This window comes from Monodelphis domestica, chromosome 2 (assembly GCF_027887165.1).
Source record: "Monodelphis domestica isolate mMonDom1 chromosome 2, mMonDom1.pri, whole genome shotgun sequence".
Taxonomy (NCBI): domain Eukaryota; kingdom Metazoa; phylum Chordata; class Mammalia; order Didelphimorphia; family Didelphidae; genus Monodelphis; species Monodelphis domestica.
The window spans coordinates 422,612,847-422,634,877 of NC_077228.1; the positions used below are offsets into that span (position 1 = coordinate 422,612,847).

The 22,031-nt window shown below is 36.0% G+C and overlaps 1 protein-coding gene across 10 annotated transcripts in view; it reads left to right on the forward strand.

Moving 5' to 3' along the window:
* Positions 1-22,031, forward strand: part of UTRN (utrophin) — a 651,323-nt gene that overhangs the window by 76,410 nt on the left and 552,882 nt on the right. For 4 of the 10 annotated variants that reach the window (XM_056818901.1, XM_056818902.1, XM_056818904.1 and 1 more), the window contains exon 1: positions 16,850-17,001. The exons of 5 other annotated variants lie outside the window; for them this stretch is intronic. In XM_056818901.1, coding sequence (XP_056674879.1) covers positions 16,908-17,001 — 94 coding nt within the window. In that variant the 5' untranslated portion in view covers positions 16,850-16,907. Of the gene's footprint in view, positions 1-16,848; positions 17,002-22,031 lie in introns of those variants that run through there. One more of the 10 variants, XM_056818905.1, reaches the window with a different exon arrangement.

Below are 22,031 nucleotides of genomic sequence, written 5' to 3' on the forward strand. Positions count from 1 at the left end.
CCACTGACTGCATGCCAAAGGAAGAGGCAGATAGAACTGCCCACTGGATAATTATTCCCTGTCTACAGGAAGTATGTAATGACAGGAAGTCTGTGGGCTCCCAGGAAATGTAGTTCTTTTTTTTAGGGTAACAGATTTTCAATTATACAGGTTGATGACCCTATTGATATATTTAGAATTTTTAATGTATTCTAATAAACAACACATAAAATAGCTACTGTGGAGAAATGCAAGAAACATTGGATTGGGTGGAGAGTGGAGGTTGTCAGAAGAATGATGTCATGCTTCTTGCTTCTATTGCTACCCCCTCAAATAAGGTCTGTAATATCTGTTCTCCTTTCTGGGAGTATTTGAAGGGTTAAATGAGATAAGAAATGTTAAAGCCCTTTATATAAATTTTTCTTCCATTATCAGAGTATATTAATATTTTTAAAAATTATAATTCAGTTAGCTATTATAGTTTGGAGATCAGTTATGTATTTGGGGAGTTAGGTTAACTCTTCAGCTGGCACTACATTGCTTTCAATATGTTTATTTAGGGATGTGTTGATAAATGTTTAACAATGAGTTCTCTAGAAAAAAATGCTTTCTACTTTTAAATTTAATCTTCATTATTAATATTTTCTCCATCACTTTCAAAAGTCTAAACAATCAACAAAACAACAAGTCAATCCCTTATTTATAGTGTTTGTCAGTTTTGAAGTGTAAATACACTGACAATTCAGCAATTTGATAGTCTTTCTGTTCAGCCATTTTTCAATAGTGTTTAGCTTTGTGACTCCATTTGAAATTTTCTCAGCAAAGATACTAGAATGGCTTGCCTTTTCCTTCTAGTTCATTTTATAAATACAGAAACTAAGGCAAACAGGGAAAAGTAACAACTAATAAGTATCTGAGATTGGATTTAAACCCAGGAAGATGAGTCATTCTGCCTTCAGGTCAGGTACTCCTTTTACTGTGTCATCTAGCTGGCTGTGCCTGGCTGTATTTATGTGGCCTGAAAGAACCAACTAAGCCCTGAGGTTACCCTATAGAGCAGTGATGGTGAACCTTTAAGAGATGATATGCTGTCCCCCCCCCCCCACACCCAAGTTCCAACCCCCTTCCTCCCCAGAAACACACACACACACACACACACACACACACACACACACACACACACACATATACATGGGAGGGAGAGAGATCTCCCATTGGACTACTGGGTGGAGGGGTGGGTGAAGTGAGGAATGCCCTCAGCAAGTGTAGAGAGGAAAAAGGAGAGTTGCCTGAGCACTCTACTCACTTCCAGCTCTGCCACCTGTGAGCTGTCCAACTTTATCCCCTGTGTGCTCCCATTGGGCTGCTGGGCAGAGGGGTGGGTGATGTGAAAAAGTGTTGTCAGGCATGGTGGAGAGGCGGACGGTAGCAGATCCTCTCAAGTCCCTCTGCCTTTCTATTAATGAACTCTGCAGGGGTGGGCGTGGGGGAGGGTGGTACATGTGCCCACAAAGAGCACTCTGCATGCCATCTTTGGCACCCATGCCATAGGTTCACAACCACTGCTGTTTGAGTTTTAGATTTAGAAGAGAATTTATATATTAGTCCACTCATGACTAGAAGCAAGAATCCTTTTTATACTGTCCTTGACATATCTGTCCTCATATATTATCAGATAGTAAACTCAGTACTTTGATTAGGCTGGAAATTTTAGGGCTGAAAGACAGTTTAGAGAACATCTATTCCAATTCTTTTATTTTTCAGATGAGGAAACTTAGACCCTGAAAGCTGAGCTAGCATGGTTATATGGCAAATGAATGAATGGGTAGCAGGGCTCAGATTGGACAACTACTCTTGATAGTTTATTCCCAGGTTAGTGTTCTTTTACCATGCTGCCTTATGACTCAGAATTGGTTTTTATTTTCTTTTTCTTTCACATCTGGGTCTTTTTAATGGCTTTTGAACCCAAGTCTCTAGAACAGAAGTGCCACATTTCTTCTCATGTTTCTGTGTTCTCCTAGAAGATATTTCAAAAATGAATTTTTAGCCCATGTTTTTTAGATCATATGGTCTCTTTAAAGGCTCTCTCTTTTGGTTCTCCAGCCTTCTTTATATTTACATAGGAACCTGGATGATGTCAGTTATAGTTTCTGAATATGACACAGACACACATCTACTTTATACAGAATTTTTCTCCCTAACTATGCAGCATGAACACTTTTGTCAGTTCTCTTATAGACACAGCAAACATAGTAAGTGTCTTCTTATGTGCCAGGAATTATGCTAGGTTCTGGAAATAAAGAGGCAAAAAAGTGCTTACCATCAAATAATTGAATGGTTCACCTGAGTGTTTTTGTATATATGTGTGCATGTGGATTTGATATGTACACAGGTAAGGGTGCTTTTCTGTTCCTTACCTCCCAATGGTATTTATTTTGTATTATTTCTATATGAGCAGGCTGTCTTCTTTGGGAGAATAGGCATTACTTAAGTTGCTACATCTTTGTCTTTGTATCCTAAGTCTGACACAATGCCTGGCAAATAGTAGGCATTTGTTAAGTCCTTGATTGATTGATAGGGATTTAAAGTGGTAAAAGAGAGATTAAGTAGAGTTAATTTAGGAATACTTGAGAAATGAAAGAGAGTATTAATGGCATCTGGGCTATGAGGGCAGGGAGTCAGAAGCCTTCATGGAAGAGGTGGCATCTGGAGCCTAGAAATTATGCATTGGAGCTCTGAATTTGGGAATCATTTAATTAAGTCTTGTTCTGTGTGGAGGGTCATCTGGTAATCATGTGCTTGGCACAGATGGTCTATGGTTGGGTGTGTTTAGCCAAACCTCCCAGATAGGCTGTATTTACCTTTTCTTTTTATATTTTTTCCCCTTTAATTTTTTTTTTTAATTTTAGGCAATGGGGGTCAAGTGACTTGCCTAGGGTCACACAGCTGGAAAGTGTGTCTGAGACCAGATTTGAACCTAGGACTTCCCTTCTCTAGACCTGACTCTCAATCCACTGAGCCACCCAGATACCCCCTGCACTTACCATTTCTTGAGCCACAATGACAATGCTCTGAAATGCAGGTCAATCCGTATAGGAGCCCTTTATTGTTTTTCCCTTTATATCTATAGTACTGAATATGTATGTGTATGTATTTTTAAAATAAATAAAATTTTTTTAGGGATGGGGTAAGATCGAAGGGACTGAGTTTCAATGAATGGCTACTCTTGAGCCCCTTAAATGAGCTGCCTTTCTACCTGTATATATAGTTAGTGCTTGCTAAGTGCTGGTTGATTGGCTGACTGAAGGCTGAACCTCCCACATTTCTCTCTCATAAAGAGTCTTGCTGGTGAATTGGTAGAGATAGGAGGATCTGGCTCAAATAGCATCCCAGCTGCTGTCACAGATCTTCCCTTGTGAATTCCACTTAGCTCAGATCCTAGATTCCTCGCCAGGAGTACTTCTTCTTGCCAATGACTGGCACCCATATGCAATCGGCTTCTTTTGGCAGAGGGATGCCATTAATCACCTCATAGACTTGAGATGTAAATTGTTGTCATTTTTGGATCTGTATACAGAGATTCCTTGGAAGAACTTGACTTTTTCTGCCTGGGGAAAGCCATGATGCATAGATCTAAAATATATATAGTTATGTTATAAATTATATATAAATTATAATATAAACATACCATAAAATTATATATACATATAATTTTATTTAAAATTTTTGGGTGGTGGGGTAGAGGTGTTGGAGTATTATTGTTGTTGTTTCTTAAATCCTTACTTTGCACTATGAAATCAATACTGTGTATTGGGAAAGTGTCTGAGGCCAAATCTAAACCCCAAACCTCCTGTGTCTAGACCTGACTCTCAATCCACTGAGCTACCCAGCTGCCCCCAAGGAGTATTGTTTTCATATTATTGTTTTTAGCAAATTAGAAATCATAGCTAAAAGGAACCAACAGAGTTATCTTAGTCTATGAAGTCCTGTAATTAGTGACCTAAACTAGGAACTGGCTGCTACTAGTTTTATATAACAGAAGAGCAGGATTTGTGGCATTATCTTCATCTTCATTTGGGTAGAAGGAATATTCTATTTTTTTATTACATAGGAGAAAACTTACCAACTCCTTCAAATTTTTCTGCAGAATTAAACATTTTCTTGACTACAGGTCTTTAGTAAAGAGTTGGATATCTACTTGTGGGGTAGGGTGTAGATGAGAACCTCTTCAGATAGAAGTTTAATTAGATGACCTCAGAGTTCCCTTTTATCTTGAAAATTCTGTGCTTCTGGCCTCATGGACAGAACATTATGAGAGAAGAAATACTAGCTGATGGCTAGTTTTCCTCCTTTCTAAATAGAAGTTGTGCAAGCAGCTGTGTGTTTTAGGTTTGAGTGGCAAAATTATTTTGTATTAATTTTACTCCTTATGAAGCTTTCTCTATTTAACTGGAAGAAGGTTGTAATTTAAGATTCCTTCTCTACTAATTCATCAGATCCACTAGATGCCCTTGACTTTCTGAACATGATTAAATGCCTGCTCATTTAAATTATGAACTGGTTCATTTGTCTTTGCCTTTATTATTATTGAATCTGTACTATTTATGTTAAATTGTAAACTATGTAAGAAATCTTTAAGAAAGATGATTAATACAGTCACCATTCATGATTTCAGAGGACTGATGATCAAATAAACATGTTCTTGGTGATAGAAAGGTGATGGATTTAGGGTTATTTAGCAAAAAACTTGACCATGAATTTTTGTTAGGATTAATTTGTTTTCTTTTCCCCCTTCTTTTCCTATGTTGAGAGTGTAAGAGGAAGAACAAATAAATTTTTAAGATTTTTTTTAAATTGAGATTTGGAGTGTATGTGTTATAGTGGTAGAATGTCTCACGTCCTTTCAGTTGAGGTCATGTTATTACTAGGTTTTGTTAAGTGTTTTACTTTGATATGAAAGTCCTCTCATAGACTGGGAGGGAGATCTCAACTTTAAATGTCAGTGATGCAAAACCAAAATACAGCAATAACATTTTTTATAAGATAAAAAAAAGCCTATAGGTGGAAAGTTTGTTGTATTTGGCTCAATATACTATCCCGATCTCTTTCTTCTTTCTCCCCAATAGTTTACTATACATAGCAATAATTATATTGATCATTTCTGCTATGTATTATAGTGAGAACAATAAACTCAGGTTTAATTTACATTTACATTCGTGGGAAAAATAATCTCATGAGAAATAATCTAGTTAGTTAAATAACTCAAGATTAAAATTTTTATTTTAAAGATGATTGGAGTTGCTTTAACTTTGAACCACATTATAGTAATAGTTCACTTTAAATGTTTGATGTTAAAAGTTTTTAAAGCAAACACTTTAGAAGTGGGGCAGGATGCTTTGATGGCAAATTCTAATGTGATCCAAAAACAAAGATAATAATTAAATCTAGAATATATTGGCATAATAAAGGAATCCTGAGATGGATATCATTTGTCTGCACGGAAGGAAGCATTCCCATAAAATTTACTATTATGAGACTTTGCAAAGGAATTTTATTTTTCCTATTCATTCTGCTATAGAATCAGAGAGCTATTACTTGGAGAAAGATGTTGCTCTTAGTATAATAAGCTCTGTTTCAATAAAATGTTGAAATTCACATAGTTTTAAAATAAAATGATATATTTCTAATAAACGAATAATAGCAATACTAAAAAATGTGTATCCTAATATGATATTGAAATCTAAGAATTTGACAAATTGGAATCCTGAGGAAAAATGAGCATCTGCTTTCACATTGCAGAATTTTATAGCTGGAAGGGACCTCAGATATTATCTAACTAAAGCCATACTTGATCAGAAAAACCCTGTACAAAGCCCTGACAAATGGTCATCCCACTTCTGAGGATGTCTAGTGATGATGAACTAACTAGGTAACTGAGGCAGCACATTCCATTTTAAAATGACTTTAATCCTTTGGGAAGTTTTTCATCATATTGTGCCAAAACTTGTCTTTCTGCCCTCTGGGACCATGTAGAACAAGTCTAATCTGCAAATAATCTTCAGAGACTTTAACAGAGCTAGGATTTCTGCGTGCCCCCTGCCCCCCATTTTCTTTCCTGAAGAAAACATCTTCAATTCCTTGTGTGGCAGAGCTTCTAGTTGTCTCAATATTCTGTATTATGTAGGTGAAATAATGTATTTGAATCCATGTGGAAGTGTTTTCTAATCAGATCTTTTTTTTCTTAAATAACCCCCAATTACATTTTAGCAAATTTTCCCATCTCCCAAATTTCAATTTAAGACTTGAAATTACCCCTCAGTAATTATTTCAATTTTATAATTGTGTGTTGCTCATCGTTTGAAATTGCTGACCTTTCTGAGGCACCTGTGTAATTTGTCAGTTCATTCTATAGGAGATAATGGCCCATAAAGGAATTGAAATTGTTCAGTTTTTGCTTAGAAATAGAAACTCATTTCATTGTCTTTTGGGATATAAAATTGTTGGATCACTGGCTGATATGCTTTGAGAAAAACTGCCCATTAATGTATTGTTCATGGGTTGACCATTCTGTTCCCAGTTTAATGGTTTGCTTATTTAAGAACTATTTGAAACTACAGGAGGTGATGCAGAAAAGAGAGAATGAAGCATTACTGTTTGGAAAAATCTTCCTGCTAGTAGTATGTCCCATGCAGAGCAGCTTTTGCATAAAGCTAAGTCCAACAGAGCAGACCCTGGCCATTAAATACAATTGTATTTGACTCTTTGTGATCCCATTTGGGGTTTCCTTGGCAAAGATAGTGAAGTAGTTTGCCATTTCCTTTTCTGACTCATTTTTACAGACGAGGAAACCGATGCAAAAAGAGTCACACAGCTAATAAGTGTCTGAGGTCTGATTTGAACTAATGAAAATGTCTTTCTGACACCAGGCCTGATACTCTATCCACAGCACCCCTAAGCAGTCTCTGGTGTCCTCATTAGACGGTATTTAATATGTTGGACTGTTAGGTGGACAAAATGCTGACCATTGTTGGACATCAGTCACTTTCCAGTTAAGTGAGAGCCTTCTTCGATTCTTTTCTTCCCCAATACCTACAGAGCATTGGAAGGAAAATTGAACAGTATAAATTGTAGAAATCCCTGAAATTCATATTTCTGTGAAGTGGATTTCTCTTAAGGGAGGGATACCTAGGCCTTTGGTGTATAGAGAGATTAAAGTATTTGGATGCTATGAAATTCCTTCCTTCCCCTCTCTCCCTTACATTGACATCAAAGACAACTATACTTTTTGTTAAGCGGTAGGAAAAATTCACTAATTCATGAAAATGGAGTAATTTATTGAAAAGGATTTAAAAAAAAATCAAAATGAAGAAAAGAAACCCAACTGGCTACTTAGTATACTGAATCCTCAATCCTGATATTGATGAAAGTCTATTTGCTAGGAAGCACTTAGTTTTATGAAAATACTTTTTTGAATTCTTAAAAATAATTATAGTAGGAACTTTTTTTCCAAACATGTCATAGATTTCCAAGTTAAGATTTCCCCACCAATTTATTTTTCATGTGAAGAAAAATGTTTGAACTAGACTCTTTTTGGGTTGCCTTTAACCATGTCTTTATAACTAAGATCAACAACTTTTTTCTTAATGGTCCATGTAAATTCTCTGACATGCTTATTTATACACAAAAGTGGATTACCTATTGAAACTGAAGGCTTAAAACTTTGCAAGAAGTGCAGTGAATCATATATTCTATTGTATTTGGTGCCCAAGATGTGTATGCTTGGAGGGGGCAGGGAAGGAGACAAGGCTTGATCCTAACATTTTTGTGTTTACTAGTTGGAATTGACAGATAAAGGTACGAGTTGCAAGCTGTGTGTATTTGTAGGTGATGGAAAGAATGAAGAAAATGTGTACTTAATGGCCAGGTCCTGCTCTGTTGGATTTAGCTTTGTGCAAAAGCTGCTCTGCATGGGACACACTACTAGCAGGAAGATTTTTTCAAACTTAATGCTTTGTTTTCTCTTTTCTACATCACCTCCTGTAGTTTCAGATGGTTTGTTTTGGAAGTCTCTCCCTCCTCCCCATCCTTTTTTTTTCCTTTCTTTCCTGATAAGAGAACTAGGCAGGCAGCCAGTAGCTATTGAGCTATAATAGAGCCAGTGGTATGTACAAAATTTGATTACTGCTGTCAACACCAGATTGAATAAAAAAATGCATGCCCCAGACAGATACTTGTAAAATCAATGGTCTATTGAATTCAGGAATAGGAGGAATGAGGCCATCATATTCTCTAATGAATGAAGTGGTCTATAGATAGATGGTGGGCATATGACAGGAAGGAGGAGCTTTTAAAAAATTGTAGTGATATTGAGTTTCCTTTCAGGAATCTGGCATCTTTTGCTAACTTGTTCTCACTTGACGTATGCTTTCTACACAGACATTTATATTAATTCTGGTCAACTGTTTGGACTTGTTTATTTATGTAAAAATTATTTCCCATTTGTCCTTTTATGGTAGCTGTGACTTTCGTTCCCATTAGATTATACTTTAAAAATTGTTTATCTACCTTCTCTGCTAGTGTGTGTATGTGTATATACATGCCTATATGTGTTTTTTTATTTTTTGGGATTCATATTTCATTTTTGAAATGGTAAAATAAATCAACAAAGAAGTGACTTTAAAATAATCTTGTGATATAGATGCTAGATAGGTTTTACTGGGTTACACATAATATATGTATATGACATTGATAACATATTTAACATTTATTCTTGGTAGAGGCTGGTATTTCCACTTTTATTAATATCAATGTTTTCAAAGCTTCTTACAGCAGAAAGTTCTAGTCAACATCTGTAAACTCAATGGTCACTTCCATATTCTATTGTGTTATGACAATAAATGTGACAGTACTGGGTTACACAGGTATTTTACCTTGATGTGAAAAAAAATTAGGCACTTGATTTATTCAATTAATTATTACACATAGTAATGCTTAAACTGTTATGGTGAAAGGAAGGCAAATGAGTTCAAAGATTAAGAGGAAGCTTTTCTAGAGACACTTATTCTAAAGGGATCTCTCTTCCTCTCTTCTCTTAGCATTTTGTGCATAAGAAAACATTTTGCATTTAACATCTGCTATTCTAGTTATTTGTATACTTGCCTTGTCTCTTTATATAAATGCTTTGAAGGCATCTTGTAATCTCATGGAGCTTTCTTTGAAGATGAGAGGAACCCAGTGAACACTTATCTAGGATTCAAAGGAGGAGAGATTATTCTTTTGACATAATAGTATTCATATATTTCTTTCAATGTTATGTATCCTGTGGGTTTTTTACTTTTGTTCTTTATTGAGTTTTGGGATTCAGATTTCATTTTTGAAATTTCAAAATGAGACATTATAAAGAAGAGACTTTAAAAATTATTTTGTAATTTCCATAGTGTTAAGACAGACTATAATGCAGAGATTTTGTGTGGAATCCTATAATTTCTAAGGAAAGAGACAATGTTGGTGCCTTTGGACCTGTGTGCTATACTTACATAATCATGCCCCTTCTGAGTTTGAAAAAAGGTTTCTTAAATTGAGGGAGGAATAATTAAGCAAGCATCTGGTTCCTTTCTAGATATGTCCTTGACAACACTTTCATAATAAATCTTTTAGATTTGTACCCCCATTTAACAAAGAACAGTGACTCACTCAGAATTACATACCAATCAGTGGTAAAGTTGATTGGACTCTAGGCCGCCTAATATTTTTTCTTTAGCAGTTCTTTGCTGCTTACAAAAGAGTGCTTTAATTAAGGCTGCTTATATTTGTCAGATAGAGGGGCAGGTAAAAAGAGGGAATTGATTCCAAATGATTGGAAAGTATTTATACTCATCATTTCTTTTCAAACTTAAAAAAAAAACCAAAACATTTTTAGAACTGGAGGAAGGATTAGGTAACTATTGCAAGCCCACTTTCCTGATATTCCTCCCCCAAAGTTGTTAGACTAATAGCTATGTACTACCTGCCTACCTGCCTAGATAGGGGCGAAAAAAGGCAGATAGATGTGGGTGCTCATTAATTCTCTCCTCCCCTTCCTCCAGGCAGTGGCAAGTAATTGGGCATTCCTTTACTTTGATTCTTTATTTTTACTGACAGACAAAATTTATTATGGAATTTTAGGCTATGTTGTTCCAAAGCAAGGAGATATTTCATCCTTTTCCTCCTGTGGCATTTTCAATCCCACAATTTCCATTAATTCCTTTGCTTACAAAAACCTTTGGTATCCTAAAATGAAAGAGAAACATCACTTTACCTTTTGAATGCTAACCTCTTTGCATGTGAATTTGATTTTGCATTCCTCATTCTCCAAATATCTTTATCTCACTAATTAATTATACCTTCCCTATCTTAAATGTTAAGGCTTCCCCCAATCCTATAAACATCTAACCAATAACCTTAATTGATAATTAGAAAACAAGACCATGGTAATTTAAATGGAAACTAAATACTTCATAGAAGGATGCTCAGTTAAAAGTTTTCTGTGAAAATAGAGTCAGAAAGGAGAGAAATGCATAGATCCTGTTTGGAAAGGGTGAAATAACTAACATAATGAAGTTGGTGATTTGTAAATTAATGCTACTTCCGCTGAAAGTATTGTTTAGTCACGTCCAACTCTTTGGGACCCCAGGGACCATACTTCCATGCAGTTTTCTTGACAAAGATGGTTTGCCAAAGAAAGATTAAGTGACTTCCCCAAGGTCACACAGCTAATATGTGGCTGAGACTCAGGTTTTCCTGACTCCAGACCAGAGCTTTATTCACTCAGTGAGCCTCCTGAAGTAAAGGAACACATAAGGTCCAATGGAAGGGGAGCTATGATGAGGACTTAGTTTGGCTCCTCATCTCTGCTTTTTCAGGGAAGGTTATTATTGAATTGAATCTGGCATGCCCTACAGCATGATAAGCAGAAGACTATTGGGATGGCAGAGTTCCTTGTCTGGAGCTTTCATCTCTTACTGATCATTTGTGTGACTTGTGACTTTTTTGAAGTCTTTCTATTTAGGTTTATGTCATGTTATTATCTTGTATGTATTTGTGTGTGTGTATGTGTGTGTGTATGCATGTATATGTGTGTGTATATATATATATATATATATATGTTCTGGAAGGATTTTGAGTTCTTAGAGGGGGCTACTTACTGTTTTGTTTTGTTTTTAATTAGTGGGTAAGAAGAGGGACCCAGAAAATGTTTTAAGCTAGTCTGATGAAGAGGGCAAAGTTGCCTATGATGAATTTTGATTAGGGCAAGTTAGGAATTGTCTGATATATGGATTCTGAGGTACCCTCTAATAATATCCCTTAAGTATGATAACCAGGGAAGCAGCCTCACATAAGCATAGATTTCTTCTGATACTCCAAGATACTCTACAAGATATTTTTCTGTGGCTTTCTCTTTCCCTTCACCTTGATTAAGTAATCTACATTTAGTTTCTCTTCTTCCTTATCACTTATTCATTCCTCATTCTTTTCAGTTTTGCTACTTTCATTACTCTACTAAGATGCTTTAAAAATTAATTAATTAAGAATATTTTTCCATGGTTACATGATTCATGTTCTTTCCCTCCCCTCTTCCCTCCCCCTCCTAGAGCTGATGAGCTAAGATGCTTTTTCTAAGGTCATTGATGACTTCTACAAGCAAAATATCTGTGGTCTTTTTATGGTTTTTGTTCCCCTGGCCTTCATGGTACATTTGATGCTCTGGATATTTTTCTGTGAAAAAATCTTTCTCTGCTTGGCTTCTTGGTTTGTCTACCTACTACTTTCTATGTCTTTTCTTCTCTCTCTCTTTCCCTGGTTCCCTTTCACTCCTTCTCTTGTCTCATTTGCTTCATCCTTCTCCAGATCAAGGTTTCTCTTCTCCCTCTATACTACCTCAGTTGGTGATCTCATCAGTTCCATGGACTTAATTACAATCTCTGTGCTGATGATTTTTTTTAGTCACTTAAAAAAATATTTTAAAAAATTATTCATAATTTTTTTTGACATATTTGACATAGAGACAATTTCATGTAGAGACAATTGTTTTCTGACATTTTATGATTCAGATTCTCTTTCCTCTTTGCCCCAGCTAGTAAATAGTCTGATATAGGTTGTACCAGTACTTTCATACAATGCGTATTTTCATATATTGATCTTGCTATGACAGTAGATCTGAGGGAAAAAAAAAACTATTAAAGGAAATAGAGTGGAAGATGGCATGCTTTGAGCTGCAATCAGACTCCAACAGTTCTTTCTTTCATTGTGGAGAGCATTTTTCATCATGAGTCCCTTTTGAATATCTTGAAAATATGCTTTGCTGATAATAGTTTAGTCCTTCACAGTTGATCATTGTGCAGTGTTTCTGTTATTATTGTATACAGTGTTCTGAAAGGGGAGAAGAGGGTTTATTTATAAAAAGATTGAACTGGATTTATTTAAGAATAGGGTCACCAGGAATTTAATTTATTCCAAAGAGATTTATTTACAATTTATTTACAAAATATAGAAAGAGTGAAGTAAGAAAATCAGAGAGAGGTTAGGGTAAGCTATCTAGCCTAAGCACTAAGTAATTTACTCTTGGGCCTTGGTTCAACCCAGGCAGGGAAAGTTAGTACTTAGCTGACCTTGGCAAAGCCGAGGACCTGGGGAAGTCACTCTCAAGAGGTAGATCTCTCCTGGGGCTAGTTTTTTTTTTTCTTTCAGAAAATCCAGGAAAGGAGTCTGGAGTCAGCTTTTCCACTCACCACATGCCAATCCAATGGAAGAATTTTAAGAATAGCCTCACCAGGAATAGGGTCTCAGATCCAGTCACCATTTTCCAGTCTCAAATCCAAAGAATGAAGAACTCCCTCTAACAGGAAGTTCAACTTCAAGTAGAACTTCAAGTAAAAATCTGCACTCAGGAAGTTGTAACTCCCTTTTAAAGACACTTTTTTTTATGTCACTTCCTGTGCCTTCCCCTACTTTTAACATCTTACCAATCATAGTTGAAGTTTTGCTTTAGGACTGCCCAGGGGCAGTCAGTTTAATTCTGATTCGTCACCCACTATTGCACACATGGTTCACAGACCTTCCCCACTCAAGTGTGAATGGGGTGTTTATACTTTTGGTTATTAAATCTAAAAATAGGCAGGGGTTACAATTTAATCTTTACAATCAGGGGAGAGTTAATTTCATTTTCATAATCAGGGGAGTTAAATTTAATCTTCACAGTTCTTTTTGCATCCGCTCATATAAGTCTTTCCTGGCTTTTCTGAACGCATCCTTTGTCATTTCTTATATTGCAATAGTATTCCATTACAGTCACATACCATATCTTGTTCAGCTATTCTCCAATTAACGGGCAATTCCTCAGTTTCCAATTCTTTTCCTTTACAAAAAGATATGCTGATGATTCTTACATCTACCTTTCCTGCCACAATCTTTCTGCTGACGTCCAGTCTTGCAGCTCCAACTGCCTTTCACATATCCTGTACTGGATGCCCACAAGACATCTTAAACTCTACGTGTGCAAAACAGAACTCATTTTTCCTACTAAGCCCTCTCCTCTTCATAACTTTCCTCTTACCATAGAGGGCAACACTATCCTTAGGTTTGCAACCTCAGAGTCCCCCTGGATTCTTCACTATCTCTCACCTTGCCATATCCAGTTTCCAAAGCCTGTTGATTTTACCCTTACAACATCTCTTGAATAAGCCCTCTTCCTTCCCCTGATGCTGTTTTCTCTCTAGTTCAGGCCTTCATTGCTTCAAGCCTGAATCATTGCAATAGCCTGCCATATGCCTCAAATCCATTCTACAGGCATTAAAGTTTGTTTTCTGAAGTTCAAGACCATCCATATCACTTCTTCTTTCCCCTTCTCCATAACATTGGCTTTCTAGTGCCTCCAGGAGCAAATATAAAATTTTTTATTTGGTATTTCAAAACCCTTCATAACTTAGAACCCGTTTGCTTTTCCATTCTTCCTATAACTTACTTTCCAGCAGGTACTTTTTGATCCAATGACATTGGCCTCCTGGCTGTTCCATAAACAAAACATTCCATCTCTGGGCCATTGTCCCTCCTCCACTTTGACTACTGGCTTCTTTTAAGTCCTAAATATAATTCTCCCTAGAGGAAACTTTTTTTTTTTATTAAAAACTCTTACCTTCCATCTTAAAATCAATATTGTACACTGATTCCAAGGAAGAAGTGGAAAGGGCTGGACAATGGGTGTTAAGTGCTTGCCCAGGGTCACACAGCTAGGTCAAATTTGAACAAGACTTCTGTCTTTGGCGCTGGATTTCTATAGACTGAACCACCTATCTGCCCTCTAAGAAACCTCTTCATTCCAGTGCTTTCCCTCTTTTAATTTTTTTCCATTTATCTTGTATATATTTGCTTTTCATATATTTATTTGCATATTATCTCTTACCATTAGATTGTAAACTCCTTGAGATCTGGGATTGTCTTGTCTCTTTTTGCATTCTCAGTGCCTTAGCAGAGAGTCTGGCACATAGTAGAAACTTAGTAAACTTTAAAAAAATGATTGTTACATGCTAAATATTGGCATTCTTCAAGGTTTTGTCATTAAACCTATTCTCTGTTCTTCTCTCCACTCTCTCCCTTAGTATTCTTATCCATTTGTACTTTATGCCTCTCTGCAAATGATTTCCAGGTTTCTAGCTTTAGCTATAATCTTGCTTAAGTATTACTTTGCATTTTTAAAAGTTCAATTTTATTTTCAGTTCTAATTTTTTCCCACTACCTCTTCTCATTAAGAAGAAAAACAAAATCCCTTACACATATGTAGAGTCAAGCAAAACAAAACCCTTCGTTAGCCATGCTCCCTTACCTCCCATGAGAAATCATGGTACAGTCTGCACTCAAGTCCATCACTTATCTCACTGGAGGACGATATCACATTTCTTCATGAGAACTTTGGAAAATATGGTTGACATTTCAGTTGATGAAAGTTCCTAAGTCTTTCAAAGCTGTTTTTCTTTAAAATATTGGTGTTATTGTATAAATCATTCTCCTGTTTCTGCTTAGTTCACTCTGCATCAGTTCATACAAGCCTTCCTAGGTTTTTCTGAAATCATCGCCATTATCATTTCTTATGGCATCATAATATAAGACAGGTACAGCTTAATGTCTGTGTTGCTTTTTCAAATTGATTATTGGATATCTCTATCTGGATGCCCCTCTACCAATTCTATTGTTTCATTGTCTTAAAATCAGTCTTCTATGTTCTATTACAAATTTATCTCCACTCTTTATTTCATAATATATCCTTGCATGCCTTTTTGGGTAGCAAGGTGGTGCAGTGGGTAAAGTGCTAGACCTAAAATCAGGAAGACTTATCTAAGTTCAGATTTGGCTCTAAACACTTACTAGCTGTGTGAACATGGGCAAGTAAGTCACTTAAACTTTTTGGTTTCAGTTTCCTCATTTATAAAATGAGCTGGAGAAGGAAATGGCAAACCAGTATCTTTGCCATTAAAACTTCAAATAGGCTTATGAAGAGTTGGATGTGATTGAAATGACCAAACAACAAGTAGTATTTTTTTTTGCATTATTTAATTTTCACATTCATGAAACTGTCCTAGATTTCTTTCTCCAATAAGCGTTTCCTATTCTGAATCACCATATCATTCTTATACATCTCATTATATTTTGACTTGCATTACAGTTATTTTTATATTCATCTTCACCTCTTTCCCACCCTGCTCCATACTGACAGCCCCAGTATAGAACCTTGTACTAAATTTTGTACTAAAGCAGAAAGATGGCCAATAAATAAATATAGTATCATTGAATTTAATTTTGTAAAGTGAAAATCTTATGAAGTGAATAATCCATAACTCCAAAATCTAGCTGGTATGCTCCCAGGGAAAAGGTTCATGTGTTCAGCATCTTTATATGGTCCTTGGTGCTTATTTTATTGTATTATCTGTACATTAAAGGCATTCAGTAAATGTTTGTTGAATGAATGAAAAAGTAGGGTATGAGGAAGGAATGTTTCATTTGAAATGGGTACAGAAGGATAAATAGGAATCTAACAAACTAGTGGGGGAAAAAGAGCATTTTGGGCAGAGAGAAGAGGCACACGGAGAAGTCTGGAAAGCATGAAGCTTAAATGGGGAACCTCATGGTGGAAATTATTGAGGGAAATGTTTTTCACTTGTGCAATAAAAGGAAAAAAGTATTTACAGATAGTAAATACACTCAGATATTGTAATCAAGCTGCTTTCAACAGATGCTTTCTGTTTTAATACTAAATCTTAAGGCTTATTACAAAATCCATTTGAGTCCCCCCTCCCCTTAATTTTTGTGCCTATAAAATAAAAAAATACAATTAAATTTTTGAAATTTAATTTATTTTAAAAATATTTTAAAAATATTTTCATGCTTATAGGATAACCCACTTTTTTGTGGATGGGGGCTGGGCAAAGATTTATCCATTCATGATAGTCATAATAAAAATAATAGCGAGCATTTATATAGCATTTTAATGTTTATAAAGTGCTTCATAAATCAATATTGTCCCATTTACCAGCAACCAGTAGTGTTTGGCAGCTACTTTTAAAAAAGGAAGCAAAATTGTGAAGTTGTTATTCTGCATTACCAATCTGTTAGCTGCATTTTAAATGAATATAATTAGTTATAAAAATAATAATTAAAAAAAAGGTGAACCAAAAAACCAACAATAGGAGATTACTTTAACTGTGATGCATAGCTTCCTGTCTGGTTTTTGAGAAGGGTGGGTTAAGTGTAGTCGGATCCTCTCATGGGAAAAATAAATGACACACACACACAAAAAACAAAACCAAAAAACAGGACATCCCAGTATGCAATTCGAATACTGCTTTTGTTATCAGCTTCCTCTACATCTTTACCTTCTCTGCTTAAACATATCTTAGGTGATGAGTGTACAGGCAGCTATTGCATTTCGATGGAAAAAGTATAATTTTGCTTTGCCAAGTGATTCTTCTACCCTGGCTTGTGATCCTTCACCAGGTAAGTGCATGACCAGCAGGGCATTCTACATAGATAATGTCAGTGAACATAGACTCCCAATCATGTTGCCATTTTTCGTAAACTCAGGAAGCCAATTTTACATTTCATTAACTTCTCAAGGTATTCCTGGGATAGGTGAAGGGGTTCATTCTGTTCTCTTCTTCATGATATACCTTCTGTTATAAAACAAACACCTCAAAGAGTCATAGGTTAAAATCTGTTCCACAATTTCCTAAGGAATGGGAGTAACTTGATAACTACTGACTTCTTTCAGAAAGGGTACTTAAGAACTTTGTGATAAGTCTGAAAAGTCTTTCTGTCTTTTTATAGTGGCTATTTGTTTGCTTTCTCAGTGGAATAATCTCTTGTGTCAGAGGAATACAGTGGTGATTGAGTAATACATTTTACCATCCTAAAATGGCTACTTATTGGCTAAAAAGATCCCACTTTCCCTTTCAATAATAGTTTAGTTCTGAAAAGGGAGAGCATTGGAGTTTGGAAATGGAATGTGTGTGTAATGAATCATTTTACTATTTTTTTAATCATAGAAAAGTTGTTGAGCTCACTGGAGACTCAAACCATGTGAGTCTCAAACTCAAAACGTGTGAGAGTGCTCTTACATATTTTTATTTCCCTCAAAACTTTTCTATCTGACTGATTTGTAGTAATTAATTTATGAAAAATGGACAAATATTTAGTTTTCCTGCATATATTCAAAATTCTATGTTTTAGTCCTTGTGTATTAATTATCTTTGTAAAAGTTCAAATGGAAACTAAGCAACATATAGTCCAAAACAGTAATATAGATTCATGGCTTGGAAGTGGTAACCTTAGCAGTCATAGCAAGACCTTGCCTCTTATTTAATTTACAGATTATTAAAAATTCTAGGCTTGTTAGGATTATAGAATTTTCTTTAGAATTTTTTTGTTAAGATTTTTTTTTTGCTCCTTCCTTGAGATTATCTCCATTTCTTTTGTGTGTGTGAGTGTGTGTGCATATATATATATATATATATTTTTTTTTTACATGGTTATATGCATGTTATCGTTTCCATTAGAATGAAGTCCTTGAGAGTCCATTTTGTCTTTCTTGGAATCACGGGTGATTAACTCAGTGCTTGACACATAGTAGGTACTAATACCCTAAATGCCTATTGATTTGTTTTGACAGGCTACATTGATTCAAGGCATATATTATAGAGGTTGCACAAGTCCAAACTCAGTATGATTGTACATTTACAATTTTTAATACAATTGTACCTTTTCCAACCAAGGTGCTGTATCTTATTCCTCTAAGATGTGCCCCCACCCTCTTTCTTTCTTACAATCTTTGATAAAGAATTAAGGTATTGTTCACTGTTAAGAACCCATGTTCCAGGGCTTCATTCTCTCAACTGTGAACTGTCAAAGTTTCTGGTGAGATTTCTTTTGGTCTTTACTTTTTCTGCTTCCTTCCCACTTCTTCCCTGAGTTCTAATTGTCACTCTGTTCTGTATTGGTCCTAGTTTGAAGGGATTAGTGGGTCATTATAGTTGATTTAATTAAGAAATAGTGAAAGAAAAGTTGTATATAAAAATACAGCTTTTAAATGAAGGAATAGCAACACTTTAATGATCTGTCAGGATTTCTAAGTCAATCTCAAAACCTCACATTAGTGTGGTTTCAGTATCTCCAGCTATAAAATTAAAGAGTTTTCAGTCAAAATATTAAAATTTCCACTCTGGTTTTGACTACCATGTCCTTGAGCCCTATACTTTGCTGTGATTCCCAGCAGAGATGGGGGGTTGCCACTAACAATGTGCCAGGTCCTTTCTTCTTGCCTGAGGCAGTGACCAAGTTCTCCTTTCCTTTCAGGGAAATGAAAAGTAGGTCTTTCTTAGAAAAAATCTGGGGTAATGTACCAGCTGTAATCAGTTTGAAGATACTAAAAGCATGTTATTTTATTAAAAAGAGAAAAAAAGGCTAAGTAGAACTCAAATGATTTTAGAGATGACTTTGATTAAACCACACAGCGTGTAAATCATAGCAATTAATAAAAGCAAATATTCACCCTTTAGGAGCAGATAAAACTATGTTTAGGTGAGAAGAGAAACTTACTACTTTTTGGAAATAAAAATGCCACGAAGGAAGAAAGCTTTACATTCAGTAAGTTTTGTTTGAATGTTGCTTCCTTTTCTCATTTCCTCTAAAGGAAGTGGCACATTTATTTCGTAGACCTAGTGTTTGAGGCCAGTCACCAAGAACTCCTTCTTTCTCCCTTCCTTAACCTACAGCCCTTTGAAATCATATCTCTCCTTCACTCAATGCTCTGTTCAAGAGAAGACTTCTCCGTACTAAAGCCAATCCTTTGGACCTATTTCTTCTGAGTATAGCCCTTTTACCATCTTTACTTTCTAAGATAATATTCAACTCTTCCTGTCTACTGGTTCTGTACTTGCTATCTGTGAACAGGTCCAAGACCTCCCCTCTCCTCAAAAAGCCCTCATTAGGGCCCACCACCCCAAATGCTTGCCAGCCATTATCCTGTATATTATTCCTTTTTTTAGCTAAATGCCTCATTTAAAAAAAAAATGCCCTCTGGCTTAAGTGCCTCTACTTTTCATTTCCTATGGAACACGTACCCAGTAATTTCTAGAGGGAGGACACAGCTGTAATATGAAGGTCTACATGTCTACGGTAGACCAGGGTTTCCAGAGGGTAAGGAATGAGTGCCAGAGGGGAGTACTGGAGGGGAGATTGCTGAAATAGAGGAATATGAAAAAGTGGGAAATGGTGGTGTTAGGGGTATCAGGCAGGGGTATTCTTAGGTCATTTAACAGTTAACAACAATGAGAAAAAAAGGTTTATTTAGCTATAGCATAAAACAGCAAGAAAACCCAACAACAACAAAACCCAAATAAATTCATTAAGGGCACTGTAATACTTAGCATGGATTTGCCTCCATATAACAACATCAGCAGTAACTAACATTTATTGTGCAAGTGCTTTACAAATATTATTTCATTTGATATTTAAAACAACTGTAGGGGGAAGGTGCTATTATTATTCCCATTTTACATTAAAAAGAAAAAAAAACCTGAAGCAGAAATCAAGTGACTTGTCCAGGGTCTCACTGCTAATAAGTATCTTGAGGCCAGATTTGAGTTGATGTCATCCTGTCTACATATAGCACATCATTTAATCCACCGAATCACTTAGCTTTCCGATACTGATTTATCTAATAGCCAATAGTTAGTGAACATTTACTATGTACCTACTATGCATTAGGCACTATGCTAAGTGCTGAGGATAATATGAAAAAGACATTCCTTGCCTTAAAGTAGCTTACTTACAAGCCAACTGGGGGAAGAGTACACACAAAAGAAAGCTGAAATGTGTGCGGGAGACACCCAGCGCAGTGCTTGATGAAGTCAAAGAAGTTCAGAATGAATGCATCCATGGGAAATATTTCAGGGAACTAGGTGGAAGTTAATGATAACAGGATAGTATCAGTATAGCCTGATCTTTACAGAGAGTTTTGTGGAATACAGGAGCAGAATTAGATTTCACCAAAATATGTTTCTTATCTGAGTTCTACTTTCATTTCTTCAACCATGTTGTCCATATCTATTTACAATTTAATACGTGGAGAAGTGGCATAGAAGTGTCTCTCTCTTTCTCTCTCTCTCTCTCTCTCTCTCTCTCTCTCTCTCTCTCTCTCTCTCTCTCTCTCTCTCTCTCTCTCTCTCTCATTTTTCTCTTTCTCTTTCTCTCATTTTTCCCGTTCTCCCTCCTCTCTCTCATTCTTTCCCTTGCTCCCTCCTCTCTTTCATTCTTTCCCTTTCTCCCTCCTCTCTTTCATTCTCCCTCTTTCTTTTCCTCCCTCCTTCCCTCCCTCCCCTCTCTCTCTTTCTGTCTCCTTTCCTCCCTCCCCTCTTATTCTCTCCTTTTCCCCTCCCTCTCTTTCTCCCTCCTACCCTCCCTCCCCCCGCCTCTCTCTCTCATATGTGTGTATGTGTACAATAAGAACTCATTTTATAAGACCAATATGTTCCAAGACTCTTTGTGTTAGCTAAAAAAACATGCATAATAGCAAATCTCATTCTTTGATAGTACTTCTTATTTGAATATTCCTAAGCATTCAGAGCTACCAGCATCATTACTCTTGTACTTTGGGGTCATTATTAATAACTAAATAGCATTAATGAAACAAAGAAAAAAAAGAAATGAAATGAAGACCTTTTATTTGATAATTGAAATATGACCCACTGAGGCAGTCTTCCATATTTACATTCTCTATCCTGCAAACCTCCCCCCCCCATCCCAATCATTTGAGCACTGCTTATTAGCATTTACTCATTTTACTGTTGTGGGTTTATGCAAAATTCTGTAGTTTGTATAATGTTAGGGAAGGTAAATGGCATTAGAATGAAAAGACTTTTGGCTGGTGAAAGGAAGAAGTTTTATTGGGAAAAGACAGCATTGGGAAAAGCTGCCTTGGAGTTTGGTGGGGATTTAGCTGTTTCTTCTTGAAGGCTATCGTGCTTATTGTTGCCTGAGAGGTTTATGTCAGAAGAGACACATGGAATTAAGAATAGAAGGCATAATTTAATGAACTGGGAGTGTGGGATGGGAAGCTGATGAGTTTGGCTAGAGTGCAGAGACTTGAAAGGAATAAGATTAAAGACTGGAGAGGTATGGTCTTGATGGTTGATAAAGAGCAGATAAAATTTACATTTAATAGCACAATGGTTCTCAAACCTTTTGATCTCAAAACTTTTGCTCTTTTTTGTTATTATGCTTAAAAAAACCCAACCCTTACTTTCTGTGTTATAATTAATACTAAGTATTGGTTCTAAGTCAGAAGACTGGTAAAGGCTAGGAAATTGGGGTTAAGTGACTTACCCAGGGGCACACAGCTAGGAAATGTCTGCGGTCAGATTTGAACCAAAGGCTTTCCATCTCTAGGTCTATCTTTCTTTCCACTATAAGCCATTTGGCTTCTCCCCATTACATTCTTAAAAATTATTGAGTACTCTCTTCCTAAAGCT